The 18,136-nt window shown below is 40.4% G+C and overlaps 1 protein-coding gene across 15 annotated transcripts in view; it reads right to left on the bottom strand.

Moving 5' to 3' along the window:
• The window catches only part of NCKAP5 (NCK associated protein 5), a 629,163-nt gene that overhangs the window by 53,653 nt on the left and 557,374 nt on the right, over positions 1 to 18,136 (bottom strand). For 14 of the 15 annotated variants that reach the window (XM_083487645.1, XM_083487648.1, XM_083487647.1 and 11 more), the window contains 3 exons: positions 9,112 to 9,429; positions 4,006 to 4,142; positions 2,578 to 2,710 (listed from right to left, as the gene is read on the bottom strand). In XM_083487645.1, the coding sequence (XP_083343771.1) occupies positions 2,578 to 2,710; positions 4,006 to 4,142; positions 9,112 to 9,429 (588 nt within the window). Of the gene's footprint in view, positions 1 to 1,267; positions 1,712 to 2,577; positions 2,711 to 4,005; positions 4,143 to 9,111; positions 9,430 to 18,136 lie in introns of those variants that run through there. The other variant, XM_083487640.1, reaches the window with a different exon arrangement.

The following is an 18,136-nucleotide window of genomic DNA, read 5'->3' on the forward strand; positions in this document are numbered from 1 at the left end:
GAATGTTCAGCTGCAGCACTCTCTGACACCTCTACCTCCTCCTTACCCTTGGCCATAAAACCTCCCAAAAGCTTACATAGAGCAAGTTGGGGGTGGCAGCCGTGGGAAGTCCCTTCACTGCTTGTAATGTCATCTTTTCTGCTGAGTCCCTGAGAACTGACCATGAATCCTAGGATCATTGGCAGAAAAATATGGAATCACCCACCACCATCTCCCCCAAGGTAAGGTGCTGGGGTTTTTTTAAGTGTGGAAGGGGGCTACAAAGCAGGCACTCCAGCAGGGTCTCGTGTCTGCTCTCAAGAAACTCAAGCAGGTTTATTTGCATAGTAATAGTTGATACATTGAATTCCCAACCAATCCTCACTTGCACTCATTATAAAATGAACTTTAAAAAGCTCCAATTGGCTTACAAGCTCTGGTGTATATACAAGAACGCTTGGGGGTATGTTGAGTAGCAAGTTTTGACTTGATGCACCATGCGTGGTGTGTGTGTGTGTGAGAGAGAGAGAGGGAGAGACCTTTGTTGGTTTGGAACTGGTAGTAACACAGCAACCTAAAGATAGAGCTATAAAACCAGGAAGTCCCAGGTTTGAATTTTCCTTTTGTCAAGGTCTTAGGAAAGCCACTCTCTCTCTCTTTCAAACATCCTCCAATCTGAAAATATGAGGGTAATACTGATCTGTCTTACAGGGTTGTTGTAGTAATTACAGGACAATCTGAGTGAAGCACTTTGACCACTCAAAAGAATTATGAGTGCTATTATGAGTCTATCCATCCATTCACCCATCCATCCTTAAATTGATTCTGGCATCAACAAGATGCTGTATAGTAAAAAGTCTTGATCCCAGCATCTGGGTTGAAGGGTGGGTGTGTACCACTATGGACTGTTCACACCCTAGAATCTCCTGCCTGAAAGAGCACTGATCCATATCTGCAGTCGGTGCATGTTGAACATCACAATATTTGCAAATACATTGTTATTTCTCAAATGAGAAATAGAATATTGATTCTGGAAACATTTCAGGAGTCATTAAGTCACTGCAGAATCTCAAAAAGAGACTGCAGTTGTTTTAGCTATAAGGTAAAATAATTATTCCTCATTTCCTTTCTTCTCAAAACAGTCTTCCTTTGATCAGATCTATTCACTACAGTTTAGTCTGCAATCTGCATATCACTGAAGTTCTGTATATGTCCCTGGGTTAGTCACAGAACTTAAACAATTTCATGTAATAGTACTTGCTCAACCATGCTTTCTTCTGCCCACTCCACAGACTCTGGGACCTGTCTCTGGAACAATTAAAAGCAGTAAGCAATGAGGTGATATGGTGACTAGGTGAAAATACCCTACTGTTAGGGAACCTTGGGCCAAATGTGACCTTCTATGTTTCTTTATCTGGCCCTTGGGACTCTCCTCATCCCACACACCCTCCCCAGCCAACACTGGCCCTGCCACATACCCTCCTTGGCCTAGTCGGAGCACATCCTTAAACTCTTGTTTGTCTGATGGAAGACTGACAGGAGTGTGAGATTGGGTGTAAAACTAGCCTAATGTTCAAAGGTAAAGTTTCTATTTGCTGCTGTGCCCACTTTTGCCTCTGGCCCCACTCACCACTGCAATGTAGCCCCCCAGAAGGTGTCCAGAAGAGAATGCGGCCCTTGGCTTGAAAAAGGTTTCCCAGACCTACCCTGTGCAATCTGCTGTCCTCATGAACTTTTACATTAAAGAAAAAAGGAAAATGACACAATCAGCAGCTTTGCTGGATCTGGATCCAATTTCGTTCTCATACTCATACTCTGGGATGGATTTGTAGTCAATGCCTGCACACTGCATATCAGGGATGAACTGGATGATGAACTGGGGGTTCTCAAGATGTTGCTGTTCAGTCCCAGCCAGTATGGCTGATGGTCAGTTGAACATCAACTGATGGGAGTTATAGTCCAACAAGCTCCCCACTCACCCCTGATCTACATTTTAATCTCACCTTTGCACTAAAAAAGAGGATAAAATCCTACATTCTTTAAAACTGTATGCATATCTGTCTACCACTTGTTCTAGCACATTTCTAGAGAGACAGCAAATTCACCAAAATACCACATTGATTCTTTTTGTCCTAATTTTAGTAACAATCAACAGGTATTAACTGAAATGGAATGGGTGAGGATAAAATTGGTTATTAGTGAGGGGAGAACCAGAAACAGCTTTAACTGTATGTAGCAGTGTGAGCTACATAACATGGAGGTGAGGAAATTAACTTCATGGCTCATTGGGTTATTTTAAACTACCTACAAATGCAATATATATAAATACAAAGAGATATATTATTGAAGCTATAATCCAACTGAAGACGTTTTTAGTTTCAACACAGGGATTTACAACTAAAAAAGTTATAGTTTGGCTTTTAGTGTCAAACATAGCATAAGAGGCAAAAATTGATGTACATATACAATAAAAAGCACATAATGGAAAATGAGATTTGGAAAGAGATGAGAAAATGTAGACATAGTGCAAGCAAAACACAAACAGCTGCCATGACAAAGGTGGGATCAATACATCCCTGTGTACAAATTTTAAATTACCTTGCTTGTTGTTTTTCATTAAATCTACCAACTTTTCCCCTCCGGTTCCAAAATCATTTGTTTCGTACTCCAGCTCTGTTTCGGTATCACTGCTACTGCTAGCAGAGTAAGTGCACACTCTCAGCGCCCTGTCCTGTACACAGCAACATTAAAGGACAAATCCATGACTCAGAAGAAAAAAACATTACACTGAATACAAAGGATCTGGAGTGCAGCACAATAGGCAAGCCATTTCGTCTCTCTTCAGTCTAGCCTATTTATTTAGCTGCTGCAATTTGGCATTGATTATGTAATTAAATGTCACAAATCTCTGAAAACAGATTTCATCCTCCAGCAAGTATTGTCCAGGCATAATCTATGTTCACAGTCCCTATTTTCAAGAAATCCAGCCTGGGTATATGCATAGATTCTTCTCAGGTTTATGTCATAACAAAGCATTTGAGAAAAGGTGATCTATGAGTGGTGACAAACAAGAATTCAGACTGGAACATTTACCTGCCATTACATTTGAGGACTGAGCAAGGCATTATCTCAGCAAATAAATATCCTCCAACCTGCGTTTCCCAGCATCAATCCCTGGCATCTCTAGGTGAAAGAGCTAGATAGACCAACGGCCAGACTCAGTATAGAATGCAACTTCCTATGTTCCTAACAGGAATATGGGGGAATGGAGATACTGATGGATGAACATCAGTGGGCAAGGGGGAAAAAATTGCATTAAACTAAATTAATTTGGTTTGATCTGCAATAATTTGGAAAATAAAGAAAAATAATTTGAAAAAATAGAAAAGTTTGTTGTGGGGGCTTCATCTCTTAAGGAGCCATATTATAAGCTCTTATGTCACAGATACCTCCTCTATAAACTTATTGTTGTCCTAATAATAACAATTACCATTTATTTATACAGCCTGCAAATTAAAGGGTAAAACACACACAGTTTATTATTAATTACGAATACTCACAATGCATCATTAGATGGAAGGTGATAATTGAATATGAAGTTATTTCTGTTAGGTTGTTAGACTAATATTACACAAGGTACTTAACAATTTGGTTACTTTACTACTCTTCCTGGTACCCAAAATCTAACATTTGCAGTGGTTGATACTCGCTTCCCATTGGTGGCCTGGGCCAGTCACACTCATGAGAAAATGGAACACAGTAAACTGCTTTATACCAACTCAGACCATTGGTTCTTGTAACTCAGTACTGTCTACTCTGACTGGATGTGGCTTTCCAGGGTTCCAGGCAGGAGTCTTTCCCAGTTCTACCTGGAGATGCTGGGGAATTCAAGCTTGGACATTCTGTATGCAAAGCATGTGTTCTACCTACTTCACATGTAGGTAGAGCAAAATGAAACCACTGTCTGTTGCCTGAGCTACTTAAAGGAAATTATATGTGTGTCCAGTTTGCCTCTTTCATTTGTACCTTGGCTTTAATAGCTTTTTTGCTGCTCCAATCCGGAAACATCTTGTTGCCACATTTTTCTTTTTCTGAATGCTTTAATGATATAGAAGTCAGAGAACTCTCTTCTTGTCCACTTTTTTTCACAGGGCTCGTTATTCCTGGGTAAGAGAAAGTAGCAGCAAAAGATTTTGAACATCAGAGTGTGAAAAATAGCGTTTGATTCCATTTCCATGAAAGGGTCAAGTTCTTTTACTTGATCCACCCTGAACGCACTGCGCTTCTACAAAGAAGAGTTTTGCTTAATGTGTTAGGAAAGCAATATCGGAAATGGTTACCCAGTAAATGGGGAAGAGACATCCACTGGACAGAAAAGGAGAAATGAGTCTCCAGAGGCACATCCCTTAAATAGCCCAGAAAACATTTCCGAACCTCTATTGGATTTGGTTTTCATGTATACATATTTTTTTAAATTAAATTTTAAATTTTATTTATTTATTTTGCACTAATGAGGAATAGTTTGTGCAACATATCCCACACAAGCCCCATCTCACACAGGTCCCAATTATGACTGCAGTAAAATGGATTTGCACTTCCATGTAAATAACTCATGAGTAAAGAACATGGCTGGTGCAACCAGGCACTGGGTGGACAGTTCAATGCCACCCCTTGTCTTTGTGACATGAAGGGTTCAGAAACCGTTCTTTCCATTTCCCACAGCTTCTTTCAGTTCCCAATGTGTTTGGGTGGCAGGAAGGGTAAATACAGATAGACCTAGATCAGGAGTAGGGTACCTGTGGTCCTCCATATGTTGTTGGACTATGATTTCCATCATCCCTGACCATGGGCCAATAATTTAAACTGGCAGACTTTAAGAAAAATATCTCAGCACAAATGCTTGCAGCCAACTCATTTCTTTCTTTCTTTTTGAAACAGTATTGTGTAGAACAAACATGCAAGTAAATCCACTGTGTTTTGTAGAATTCACTGATAATTGCTGTGTGTGTGTATGAGAGAGGGGGAGGCAGGAGATGGGGGAGATGGGTCAGATGATAAAATTTGAGAATGGGAAAGTTGACCTCCCAATCTGCTATATACTACTTTTTTACATTCCTTCAAGACAATTTAATTAAGAAACAAACCCTGGAAGCCTGGTGCAGTGAATATTAGCATTAAGTTCAGGACAATCTTATTGCTACTGACTTCTTATGAAGCAATTCAGTGCTTGCAGTTTCTATTCAATTTGTTATAATGACAGTGTTTAATCATGAAGTCTACTGCATAGCACACTGCTGAATTGAGGTCACACATGTAGCTATCCAAGCATGTAGCATATAATCTATAACTAAGATTTCTCTTCTGAATCTCCCTTAGTTGTGCTATTAATTAACAATACACTTTTTAACACACGCACACACACACACACTCACTAACGCGAATTAAAAATATATTTTCTTTTGCTTTGATTTGAAAGGGGAGTTTCCAATGAAGGGTGTATAATTTGTGTGTTTGCATTCCATTATAACTATGGTGCAAAACTGCACTGGGAATATTGCTAAATCAACTAAATTCCAACATGTTTAATTAGAATACTTCACATAAACTCACAAGAATCTTTAATGCTGCCTATTTACTCCTTTGCTCAATTTAAATATTGACACATTAGCAATACATTATTTGGTACACTTGCCATAGACTTCAGCCAAATCTCTAATTCTCACATGGATGGGGGGGGGGTAGAGAGTGATTCTGCTTCATAGTCATGCAGGCTAAACATATTATGGTGGTCCTTTTGCATGAGTCCCCCCCCGCTACCTCTCCTTTATGAAGCACTTAGAAAGCCTGATTCAGAACTTAGCCGAGTTGAAGTTAACAAAATCTAAGCAGACTCATTTTATTCCCATCTAATGGAAGACTAAGTGGGTGAGTCCTGGTCCTAACATGGAGGCAGGGACATGGAGGCAGGGACAGCCAAATGTCTCACAGGTTACATCAACTACCATGTTTAAACAGGCTGGCAAGGCCAGCTTCACCATCTTGTCATTTGCCTCAGGCAGCAAAATGTCTTGGGCTGGTCCTTCCAGTGGAGATAAGTTTTTTGGTCCAGATCTTCAAATGATCCACAGAATACAGAATGTTTCAACAGGTTTTGTCCTATATGTCTATATAATTGCTTGGCTTTGGACTTGTAACTGTCATCCTTGCATAGATCTGGGTGTTCCTTACATGCTGCAGGATTGGATGACTGTCTTTCAAGATTTCTCAATTTAACTTTAAATATTGTTTTATTAACAATAACAATTAATAAAATTATGGCCTCAGTTAATGTTCAAATAATGGGTTGGTACCTTGATTTTGGGTTCCTAAAGATAATAATTATATTGGATCAACCCCAAGGTGCTTCAAATTACCTTGGGGTTGTGGATTAAGCAATGCTAGCCTTATCTAATTCACTATCACAAGCCTTTACTTTCCCCATTTGACTAATCACTAATGCATCTCTAACAGAAGTCACATGGCTAATGTATAGAAAAGATGGGATTTTGACACATGGTTCTCATAAGGCAGAACATAATACAGCTGATCATTAATAAAATACATTAATTCTAGAGAGACTGGGGAAAGATATACCGTACATGAGAAAGCTGATAATCTACCATCTTCTTCCGTGTATAAGATGACCACTATTTGGGGGGACTACATATTAAGAAAATGGGGTGAGATTGCCCAGAGTTGTTGAGCTTTTTTAAGGGGGGTATTACGGAAAATCACTCAACTACCTGACCTACGCTATCACTCACATGCGTCACAAAAGCCACCTATCGTCTGTCCCACCTCCAGCAGAGGCCGCCAATTGCCCGCCCTATTGCTGCAACAACAGCAAATCAACACCAGCCCTTGCCGCAGTCACCAATACCACACCACTGGTTTTAGGCTCGCAGCAGCAACCAATCCCATAGCCCCTCTATGCACTATGCACTATCTGTGTATAAGGTGACCCCCAATTTTTAACATACTTTTAAAATAAAAAATATAGTCTTATACATGAAAAAGTACGATACTTTGCTTTCCTCTTCCAATCAGAACACTTCAGCCCTATCTTTGTGTGCAGAAATGAGATTTTTACATTTCATTTTCGTGTGTCCATTCCTAGAATTCTTGTCCAGATCAATTTTTCTAGCCTTTGTGGGCCCTGAGTGTTGTGCCCTATGCGTCTGGAGTGTTGAGGAAAGGGTGGGATTACCCATGCATGAAAATGCAGCATGGTTGATGGGCATGGCTTAGTGTTCTCGCAGTCACTGCCTCCTCCATAAGCTACCCAAAGCTGCCGCTGCTTAGTAAAAGCATGAAGGGAAGAAAAGGGGATGTTAGTACTCTCTGCCCTAAATTTATCTACTAAACTGGTTCCCTAGGGCTGGCTTTCCACAGGAATGCTGGAGTGCTGAACAGAGGAGGAAGCATGAAGAATGTGTTGAGAATGGCCTGCAGGCAACCATGAGGGTGGGGAGTCTAGCCTTGAGCATCTTGGCCTGTATTTCATTCAGAAGCCACTTTGAAGGACCATCAGGGCAACATTGGAATAGATTTCTCCCTCCTTCTCTAGCCCTCAGTTCTTAAATTAAGCTGCTATCTCCGTAATCACAACAGTGCCTTGAATGAAGTTCTGAAAGTCAGGGATATGGTAAGCATTCAGGCAAACCACTGTTGGTACTGAGGAATGCAGGGGAGTAGGAGGAAATAGACAAATAGCAACAAAGACAAGCGCTGCTGTGCTTCAAGCATGCATTCTAAAGGTATCTTTTCAGCCCTGAACCCCATACATAATGCAACAAATGAATAGCTTTATGCATTAGGAACTATACTGAGTTGAGATACATATAATAAAAAGTACTCCGAAGAACAACAAATGGAAGATTTGGGGACTTGGTAGGCCACTTCTATTCCATGTTGTTACTGATTTATATGTTTTATATATAAGGGCACATGCTCCCTAGCTGGATTTCCAGCATTTTGTGCTCCTTGTATATGTATCCCTGTGTTGTACTCATATTTATCAAAAACTTACATTTATTGTTAGGTTGCTTCAAGCTTTATGTTTGTTTCACGGTTAGCAATTGCTCTTGTTTGACCAGGGGAGCAACCACTATCTAACACTGTCGTAAGTATGTATCCCTGGACAATGTCTGAAAACTGTACTGTCCACTAGTATCTCTGCACATGATTTTGAAGTGTCATTGCCATGCTACACTTTTCTGGAGTCAATAAGGTAAGCACATCCATGCTTTACAAAATATACCTCTATTCTAAACCACCCTAACAGTGCCATGAATTAAACAGGACTATCAACAACGACACTTAACAAGCAGTCGGTGTCTTAATATAAGCTAAGCATGACACAGCTTGCATCCCTTGTAAGTAGCCAGCCTGATTATGATAAAATGTCTATTATATTGCATGAAAGGTTTGGACACATCAAGCTGGATAATGTTAGTTGCACTGAGGTTCCATTTAAATCTATGTAAAAAGATACCAGGACTTAAATACCACTAAAGTTCAACTAACTTAATAGGGATTCAACCCATGCTGATCAACAAGAGGGCAGCTGTCCATTAATCCCTGGGTGGGACTGTGGTGTATTAACTTTGAAAATGTAAACATCATATTACAGGAGTAATCATGGGGACCTGTCCTTTCATTGGAAGAAAATTTCATTCCAACATTCATCAGAAGTCACCACATTCTATTAGCAAAGCAACTGCTGTTTAACTTTCACAATACTATCATATCTATATTTAAAGAAAATTTAGGAAGCAAAAGTTGTGACATTTTTGAAGCCTCTTGGACTTGTTTTTGGTAAACATTCCTGGTGTATGCTTTAAATTTATCACTGGGCTGCTTATAGACATGGTGTGTCATACAGCAATTTTTTTTATAGATTAGTATTTTATTTAACAAGATTTCCATGTCAGTGCAGTCTCCAGCTTGTTAACCTTCTTCAGTGACTTGAAGAGTCTTTTCAGCTGTACATTTCATATGTCTTTCATCCAATGTCATTAGTACAGGTCTCCACTAATGGGAACAGGCACCAGGGCACAAAAGATCTAATTTCCAGTACAACTGTCATTTTACCTGCAGAAGCTGGCTTTGGAAGGCGACTCTGAAAAGTCTGTACACCCTTAGCAGTCATGGCAGGATCTGATGTTGAATGTGTTATTATGCTCTCCACAGATCCCTGGTCCTTATTAGCTGTTGAAGGCACTTCTCGCTCAAGGGTTTTGGCTTTCTCAGAAGAAGCCAGAGGGAAAGCTTGAGCAGGTGATATGAAAACATCAGCTTCTAAATCCAGTTCTTGTTTAGAAACGTGTCGTCCAGTCGAGCGGTTTCCTGAGTCCGGAAGAGGGAAGGTTCCTATCCCACTGTCCAGCGTCCTCATTTGGCAGCAGGATTCTAAGAAAGAGGAATACAGTTTAATTTGGGGAACCTGACAAAAACTACAAAAAAAGAGGACACCTTGAAGAAACAACTTTTGTGCAGCGGTGGGAAAACGGCTTCACCCACAAAGGGCATCAGGTTCAGCCTCTAGCATCTCTAGCTAAAACATTGGAAAGCTTAGAGGCCCACTGTTGGTCATAATGTACAATATTGGTCTAGAACAGACCCAGTGGATCGTAGGTTGAAACATATTTGGTACCAAAGAAGTACTATGCTTATGGTAATGGGGTCCTTCCAGTATTTTGGCATAGATTGTTTTTTCATTAGTAAGAAAAAAGTGCTGTTTCTTGACTGAAATAAAATACTCAGCACAGAATTAATCATAGCTGCATGACTAACTTGTGTCTGTTTGATTAGGAGACATACGTTATAAAAGGCCCAATTCATAATCTTCTTAAGCAAAGTGCTTAAGTATGCAATTGAATTCAGTTTAATCAGGAGCATTTGTACACAAAGCTCAAAGAATAACACAGTTGGTAAGATGATACCTTTTGTTACAACTGTTTTTTTCTAGGGGGACTTTCATCACAGCTTTTTTCTATTATTGTTTAGACTCCACACACTGCCGTGGGCTGATTTTATCCACAACAATATATGATTATGTTCACTGAGTTAACATAAGGCATCTCAATCCAAAAGAGTTAGCTGCTACCAGTGATTATGTTTGCCTGTTTAGCCAGTTCATTAATTATTTGTGGATGTGCCAGTCTTCGATAGCTGGGACTTCAGCAAGAAATATTGTCCCTGTTATATAACTCAAGTATGGACATCCAAATTCATTTGCGCCTCACTAGTTTATAGCACAGAAACCTCAACGCAGTATAGGAACTCTATGGGGTTACAGGCTACACAGAATAAATGTCAAGGTAGAATGTGAGTATCTTAAATCATAGGGTTTCTTTCAGGACCAATAATATAAATATTTTTAAATATATATATAAAGAAATAAAAAAGGTAAACACACCTTCTAGCTATTACATGTACTTAACTTCAGATAAAATTTGGTTGAGTAGGCAAACATTTTCAGTTTACAAAAAGTGAGATTAAGAAAGCATTGGAATAACTTTGGAAGTAATTTTGGTTCTGCCATTTCAGCACCATGGACAGCCCCCATACATGGAATTAAAGCTCAGAGTGTGTGATCAGTTGACTCAGCTTGCTTCTTTTGTGCAGAGTATTAAGCCAGGCTTAAAAAGCAACTCTTCCCAAAGGGTGCTGGCAGTGGCAACCATAACAGCCCCGCAGGTACATTCAAATCTAATCATGCTCACCACATGGTCTGATCTATATGTATTCACTAACATTGCAGGGAGGTGGAGATGGAAGACAATCCAGAAAATATTCTGCTTTCCTAAGCCTTTTGTTTTCATTGATGAGTTTTGTTTTGACATTTCCATGTCTGTCAGTGGAGTGGTAAGGCCTCAGATATTTTATTATAGACCACATGATGTTGTAGCCTATGAATCCCTCTTTACAATAATATATTTTCTGACCACAGCATCCTACTATAGCAGAAGTCTTCACTATGTCCAATTTGGCTTAATTTATTTTCCTTTTGCTGAATACCATTTTAATGCTCATTTCTAGTTTCAGCAGGGTCATTAGTTTTGTACAGTGAAGAAAACAAATACATGACAGAATCTTTCTACTTGTACAAATTAGATGCCCACCTCTTCAGCTTGCACAGTACATGTAATATCAGAAATATAAATATTCCAGAACTGGAAGACAATTAATTCAAATCCCCCCTTAAAGCACTGATAATGGAGAAGACTTTACAGCAGAGGTTTTCAACCTTTTTGAGTCCATGGCTCCCTTAACCAACTACATTCTTTCTGCAGCACCCCTGTGGGGCTCAGGAGCCCAGTTATGTCACCTGTTGCCTGCAGAGCTGGCAGTCCCTCACCCCTTTTTGAACACCCTTGCTTGTGGAGGGTTCCCTCAGCCTCTTCTTCTCTCCCCTCTCCCTGGGAGTCCTCCGGGCAGCTGCTGCTGCTGTCCCTGGTCTCTGAGCTTCTCTCTGCCCCCCCCATAAAGGTGCCTCCCAGAAGTACCATTTGCCTGTGGAGCTTATAGTCAGGGCTGCTGCAATAAACAGCTGTGCAAGCCTTTGGAAGGCAGAGATGTGAGAGGGTATCAGAGGAGGGAGGGAAGAAAAGAGGGACAGAGGCCAGTGTTGCCCGCAGCATCCCTGACTATCATTCAAGGCACCCCAGGGTCCCATGGCACACTGACTGAAAACCACTGCTTTACAGAAATGAATTCAAATGTCTAGTGGCAAAAGGGAATGATGTAGACAAAGAAACCGAAACTGCTATAGGCAGCCATATCGAAAGGCAGCACACTCTTTCACAACCAGAGCTTGCAATTCTCAAAAGATTTATTTCCAAGGGAGAAAAACTCCAGCCCAAGCCTCTTTTGTTCTCTGAATTCTAGAGTCAAGACAGCTACATGCTGTAACTCTGTTTATGGCAGCTCCTCCCTCCTCCCTCTCCCTCTGTACATTTTGTGTTGGATCCCTACTTATGGCTGTAATTTTGGTTCCTATCATCAATCTACATTTATGGGGTTTGTGATGGAGTGGGAAATGATGACTTATGCACTGGGTCCTTCAAATGAAGAAATTTCCTCAAAATGGGACTGGTAGAAAGGAGGTTGAAAGGAAGAGATTGAAATCCTTCAATAATTCTTGGTAGTTATTCAAAACCAAAATAATAGAAGCTCGGCTAATATGTATACTGCAGATCAGGTAAGGTACCAGGAGGGCCAAGAGGACAACAATGTGGTCAACAGACAGAGTTAAGGAAATTATTAGAGGCAAGAAGGCTTCCTTCAGAAAATGGAAGTATCCTCCAAATGAGGAAAACAAAAGGGCCACAAACTTTGGTAAAAGAAATGGGAACAGACTATAGTGGTACCTCAAGTTAAGAACTTAATTCATTCTGGAGGTCGATTCTTAACCTGAAACTGTTCTTAACCTGAGGTATCACTTTAGCTAATGGGGTCTCTCGCTGCTGCTGCCGAATGAATTCTGTACTCATCCTGAAGTAAAGTTCTTAATCCGAGGTACTATTTCTGGGTTAGCGGAGTCTGTAACCTGAAGCGTCTGTAACCCGAAACGTCTGTAACCCAAGGTACCACTGTATAAGTGATGAGGGGAAAAGAATCTGAGGAGCACATTACCAAAAAACACCCCTTTAGATACCTTAGTAGCTGGAAACCTAAGGAGGTAGTTGGATCTGGGGTGAGATGGTAGTTAAAGTTGTGCTAAAGGAGGATACGCCAGTCAAACCTCCAAAGGGAGGGCCCCCCACATTAATGATGCAAACACTGAAAAAGCTTGTTCTCTTGTAACCACATTACACACCAACAAGATTATATCCTTTCCAAAAAACAAACAAACCTCAGCACCAGATATGTTACATTAAACATATGGCTTGTAGGATGTGGCATCCTGCTTTTATCCTGGGTGTGCTCAGTGCAAAACATAATCCCACCCTTCACATGTGAAAACTTGCTAAAGTAAAGATTAATTCTTTATATTTTCACATCATTTCTATATTCTCTTTTGGGTGAAGGGCAAGTTAGGAATGCATTTACGTACACAAAGCATGAACAGCACCAAACGGAAGGTACAGACTTCTGATTAACTCCTACTGAAGGACCTAATGATATTTGCTTTTGTTCACATGAACACAGCCTCTGTCACTTAAATATATTACCCATGTGTCCTGGAGCTAGTATCTCCAAATAGCGGTTAAAAGGATTGTAATGGCAATTTACATGTAGCTTAAAAAGTAAATACCCAAGAGACCGATTTAGAAGTGCTGGCTTAAATCTGAGCAAAATTTAGGCTAAATGTCTGATAACATCTCCCGATAGCAAGCTCTTTAAAATTGTGGCAGATTCCCTCAAGGGAAAAGTTAGAAGTTCCACTGCTTGGGCAATTTCAAATTAGACTGAATAAAGGACTTCAGAATATACTGCGGTGAGCTATCTCATATTGGCTGACGATACTCAAAATGATGTAACAAATCTTTTCCCTTTCAATTTTATGTTCCTATGTATTGATGTTTTTATAATATTCTCCATTAGTTATTTAACTCTGCCCTAGTAAGCAAGGCTCTTTCAAATTCTGTTTTCATTCTTTCAAACTGTGAATCTTAAGAAGTTCTCCTCATATGATCTCATATAAATATTTTGCCTAAAAACCACGCCTTTAACAATGCATTGGTTTCTGAGCCAAGGCTGTGGCAACATAAGAGAGGGCATTTTCTGCCATGGCACCCTGCATGTGACGCTGCAACTCTGCTCCAAAAAGTTAGGTTAGTTTCCCCTATTAGTGTTCTGCTACCAATTCTATTTCTCTGCTTATTCATTTATACTGACATCCTCTATGCTGCTTTTCAGGATCACAGCTCCTCCCAAAGTGGCTCAAAATAAAAATCACAACACAATAAAACATTATGAACTACGTAATTAAAATGAATACATAATTTAATTCCTTATATATAAGGCAGACAATCAGGAGATACCAAGACTACATAAAAATACCATAGCCAGCATCCTCATTTCCAACACTGGATATGAGCCACCCCAGCTCATCTTAACCAAAAGCTGACCGGAATGATTTTTTATGGCTCTTCTGAAAGAAAACAAGGAGAGTGCTACATAAAACTCACTGGGAAGGGAGTTCCATAAACAGGGTGCCACCAATGAAAAATCCTTATCTCATGTGGCCACCCATCTAACTGTATCCATTGGTGGATCCATAAGCAGAACTTCTGATGGTTCACATGGATCCACACTGTCCTTTCACTTAACTTGGTTTCAAACAATTTGGGGCTTTAAAGCACTTTGAACTGAGCCCAGAAATGAATTGGCAACCATTGCAGCTGGAGTAATAGGCTCAGAGTGTCTTGCCCCAACTAACACCCAGTTGCATTCTGCACTAGCTTTCATTTCTGAGCCATATTCAAAGGCATCCCCATATAAAGTGCACTGCAGCAGTATACTCAATTGAAAAGTTTCCCTTTTAAACAAACTATTGATTCTGTTGACAATTTTCATGCTTTTGCTTTTGTTGAATTTTTAACTACTGCTGTGCGTATGAGTGACTACTGCTGTGCAGAAGAACAGAGTACACATTATTAAAAATAAACATTGCAACATCATTTGGATTTACATTTAATTAATGGACCCCATCCACTCTGTTCCTCTGTTCAGTCCTTGCTGTAATATTAGTAATTTTGTTCTGCAAGCCATAAGTGAGAATGGGACATGCCTACACCTTCAAAGTTGCACTGAACTGTTCCTTATAAAAAAATATGTGGAGACCATAACAGTCCAGGCTGGCCCAATAATTTTTAAATGTTCTAACTTCCTAATATTAGTCTCTCTTTTTCATAGCACCTCCAATTCAAATAGGTTTTTACAGCCTTTTTTGTTGTTGTGTGCTACTAATGAACACTTTTAAGCTACATGTGTTGTTGGCAAGACAATCTCAAACTACAGATGGCAGAGCAGATCTCTTTATTTGCCTGTCCTTTCCATTCTCGGAAATGCTAAAACAAGTGAAAAAACACACACACTAATATATATCTGCCAAATCAATGTCAGTTTTAAAGTGGATTATTTCTTTAGGGCTATAGCATCATTTGATCTAATTAGTCAAAGCTGAATGAAGCAGTTGTTTATAGTGTTTTTTAAAGCCAAATCATGTACAAGCCTGAGAAGCAGTGAAACCACCTTCAGTAATAATTTCCACAGGGAAAGTACTGTGAGTCTCTTGCAGCAGAAATAACAAAAAGAGTCTTGTGGCACCTTAAAGAGCTTAACAAATGTTATTATAACACAAGCTTTCACAGACCAGATCCTTCAGATGCACAGAGTGTGACCCCCAGTTGTCAGGTGTAAATTTGACATGGCTGTAAAAGGGTAAAATATAGTTCAACTAAGGCTTCAGCTACTTAACACTACTCATCTGAGGCTAAATCAGCCCATGTAGTTCATCCACTTTCTGGTCACTACTGTGCAACTACATAATGGACATACAAGCACCAACTTATTTCAGAAACCTACTGCAGATATTTACATGCTTCTGTCTGGTTTCTATCAAGGAATATGAAACAGACCCAGAGCACTTCTTGTTACCTATGACTCCCAGCTAAAACCACTATAACAAATCATCAGAGATCTAAAGCTTATCCTGGACAATGATACTACTCACAGTCCTTAGGTGACAATTCTGTACTCTTCTTTTTTTTACCAATGACCCCATCCTCAACCAAAAACATCTACTCAGCAGCAAGAGCAGGCAACATAACAGAGAAATAAACAAGGACCAGACCCTACAACAAATCCAAATGTCAACTCTTGTTCCCATGTCTACTCTGGCAATAGTATTACAGGACCTAAATACATCAGCCACAATATATACAGGACAATCTGCCAGAAATGACCTTCTGATTTTTGCATAGGCCAGGCCCGACACAAAAGAATGAATGAATACAAATATGGCATCGGAAATGGCTTCCCCTCCTTTTCAGAACACAAATTCACCTCCCCCAGACTAAATGACATTCTAATCTCTGAATCTGAAGCGAGCGGTAGCTAAGCAGGAAGCAGGAGTTAGTAACAAATGGTGATGATTTAAAGCCAACATTCGAATACTGATTTATTTCAAGAAGTGTGTTTTCCATGCAACAATTGTCTGAAATATAAAAGCTAGATTGAGCTTTGGAGACATAATTCTGGAATGAAAATTGGTGGGTAATTAATATTAATTCACTTGATGGGTCTTACATGATTTAGGATTCAACAGTGCAACCTTATAGCTCAGTTGTAAAGCACACGCTTCGCATGCAAAAAGTTCAAGGTTCAATTGCTGGCAGAGATAGGGCTGGGAAAGACCCCTGTCTGAAACTGTGGACAGATGCTGCCAGTCAGTATTGACACTACTGAGCTAGAGTAACCAATTCTCCTACTTGGTATAAGGCAGCGTCCTATGTTCCTATCAGAGCCAGGTTACATGTTGGTGGACATCTACTCTAAAATCTAAATGGCCTGCACTCATTTCCTGAATAGGGAGCTGGCTCACAATTTAAGATTGTCTACATCTATATCTATATCCAATGTACAGACAATGACCGATTTGCGCCTGTCCAATTGATGTGCGACCATGACTGCGCATCATGGTGACCCAGAAGTGGCTTGGAAAGGGGGTGTAATTGAGGGGGGAATGGGATGGGGGCATAACAGGGCATAGCAGGATGTAATGTGGTGAAATGGGCTTATGCACGCTCCACTGATGCGTGTGAAGACCTAGGACACAACCCCCGCACAAATCCGGGGTGGCCTGTATATAACAATTACAAAAACCTTGACCCTTTCAAGAGTGGAAGCATACTATAAAAAGCCACCTAAGCATTAAGGTTTCTCATGAAGCATATCATTTTACATGCAAAATCTAAAGTAGAAGACTAACTTTAAAAGCAGATACTTGTGACCTGGCCATTGGAGCACCCTGGCATTTGAAAAAACGCTTACATGTCATACTGATGTTGCTGTCATGTGGGAATCCCTTGCAGACGAGTGCAGTGCCTAGAGACAGTCAGGTTGTGTATCCACAGCAGTGACCACAGGAGGAATGACTGCTGGGAGGAGTGCAGAGAAAAGTAACACCATTGTGCATCTGCATCTGCATGTGCACAACCTTCATCCACCCCAGCTGCAACAAAACATCTCTCTCCTATATCGGTTTCTACAAGTGTTGTAACCCTCCAACAGTTTGACTTCACCCCCAAAAGCACACTCCTCCATTCTTTCCTGAGACATATGGATGCCACCAACATGTGGTTTCTAACTGAAAAGTATATTTGGCACACAAAAGCCTGGTTTGCAGTCACACTAAACCAACCCTAGCTTAGCACAAATGCACAGGCTCCCAGAGAGGAGATCAGTATCATTTTGGTTTTGAACAAAGCAATGGCTATGCTTAGTGTGTCTTCTGAACGCAGGCTTGTGGTTTAGCTCTCTCTAAACTAACTATGAAGTGTGACCAATATTTACCCTGTGGGAGAGTAAAGCCACGAGTCTAGTTTTGGATGACACAGTAGGTCAAGCCTTTACTTTGCTCAAGCACAGCACAGCAGCAGAACTACCAGGTAGGAGCAAAATGTCTGCAATCTCTTCTCCAGGAGCTCTCACACATTTGTGCTAAGCAGTGGTTTGGCTTAGTGTGCCGTGCAACCCAGGCCACAGTTAAAACTACAGAAACCCTGGAAGAAGGACCTTGACAGATTAGAGAACTGGGCCAAAACAAACAAGATGAACTTTAACAGGAAGAAATGTAAAGTACTGCACTTGGGCAAAAAAAATGAGAGGCACAAATACAAGATGGGTGACACCTGTCTTGAGAGCAGTACATGTGAAAAGGATCTAGGAGTCTTGGTTGACCACAAACTTGACATGAGCCAACAGTGTGACGCGGCAGCTAAAAAAGCCAATGCAATAGGAATATAGCATCTAGATCAAGAGAAGTAATAGTGCCTCTGTATTCTGCTCTGGTCAGACCTCACCTGGAGTACTGTGTCCAGTTCTGGGCACCACAGTTCAAGAAGGACACAGACAAACTGGAACGTGTCCAGAGGAGGGCAACCAA

The sequence above is a fragment of the Podarcis liolepis genome (genome assembly GCF_965112155.1).
Source record: "Podarcis liolepis genome assembly, chromosome: 1".
NCBI classification, from domain to species: domain Eukaryota; kingdom Metazoa; phylum Chordata; class Lepidosauria; order Squamata; family Lacertidae; genus Podarcis; species Podarcis liolepis.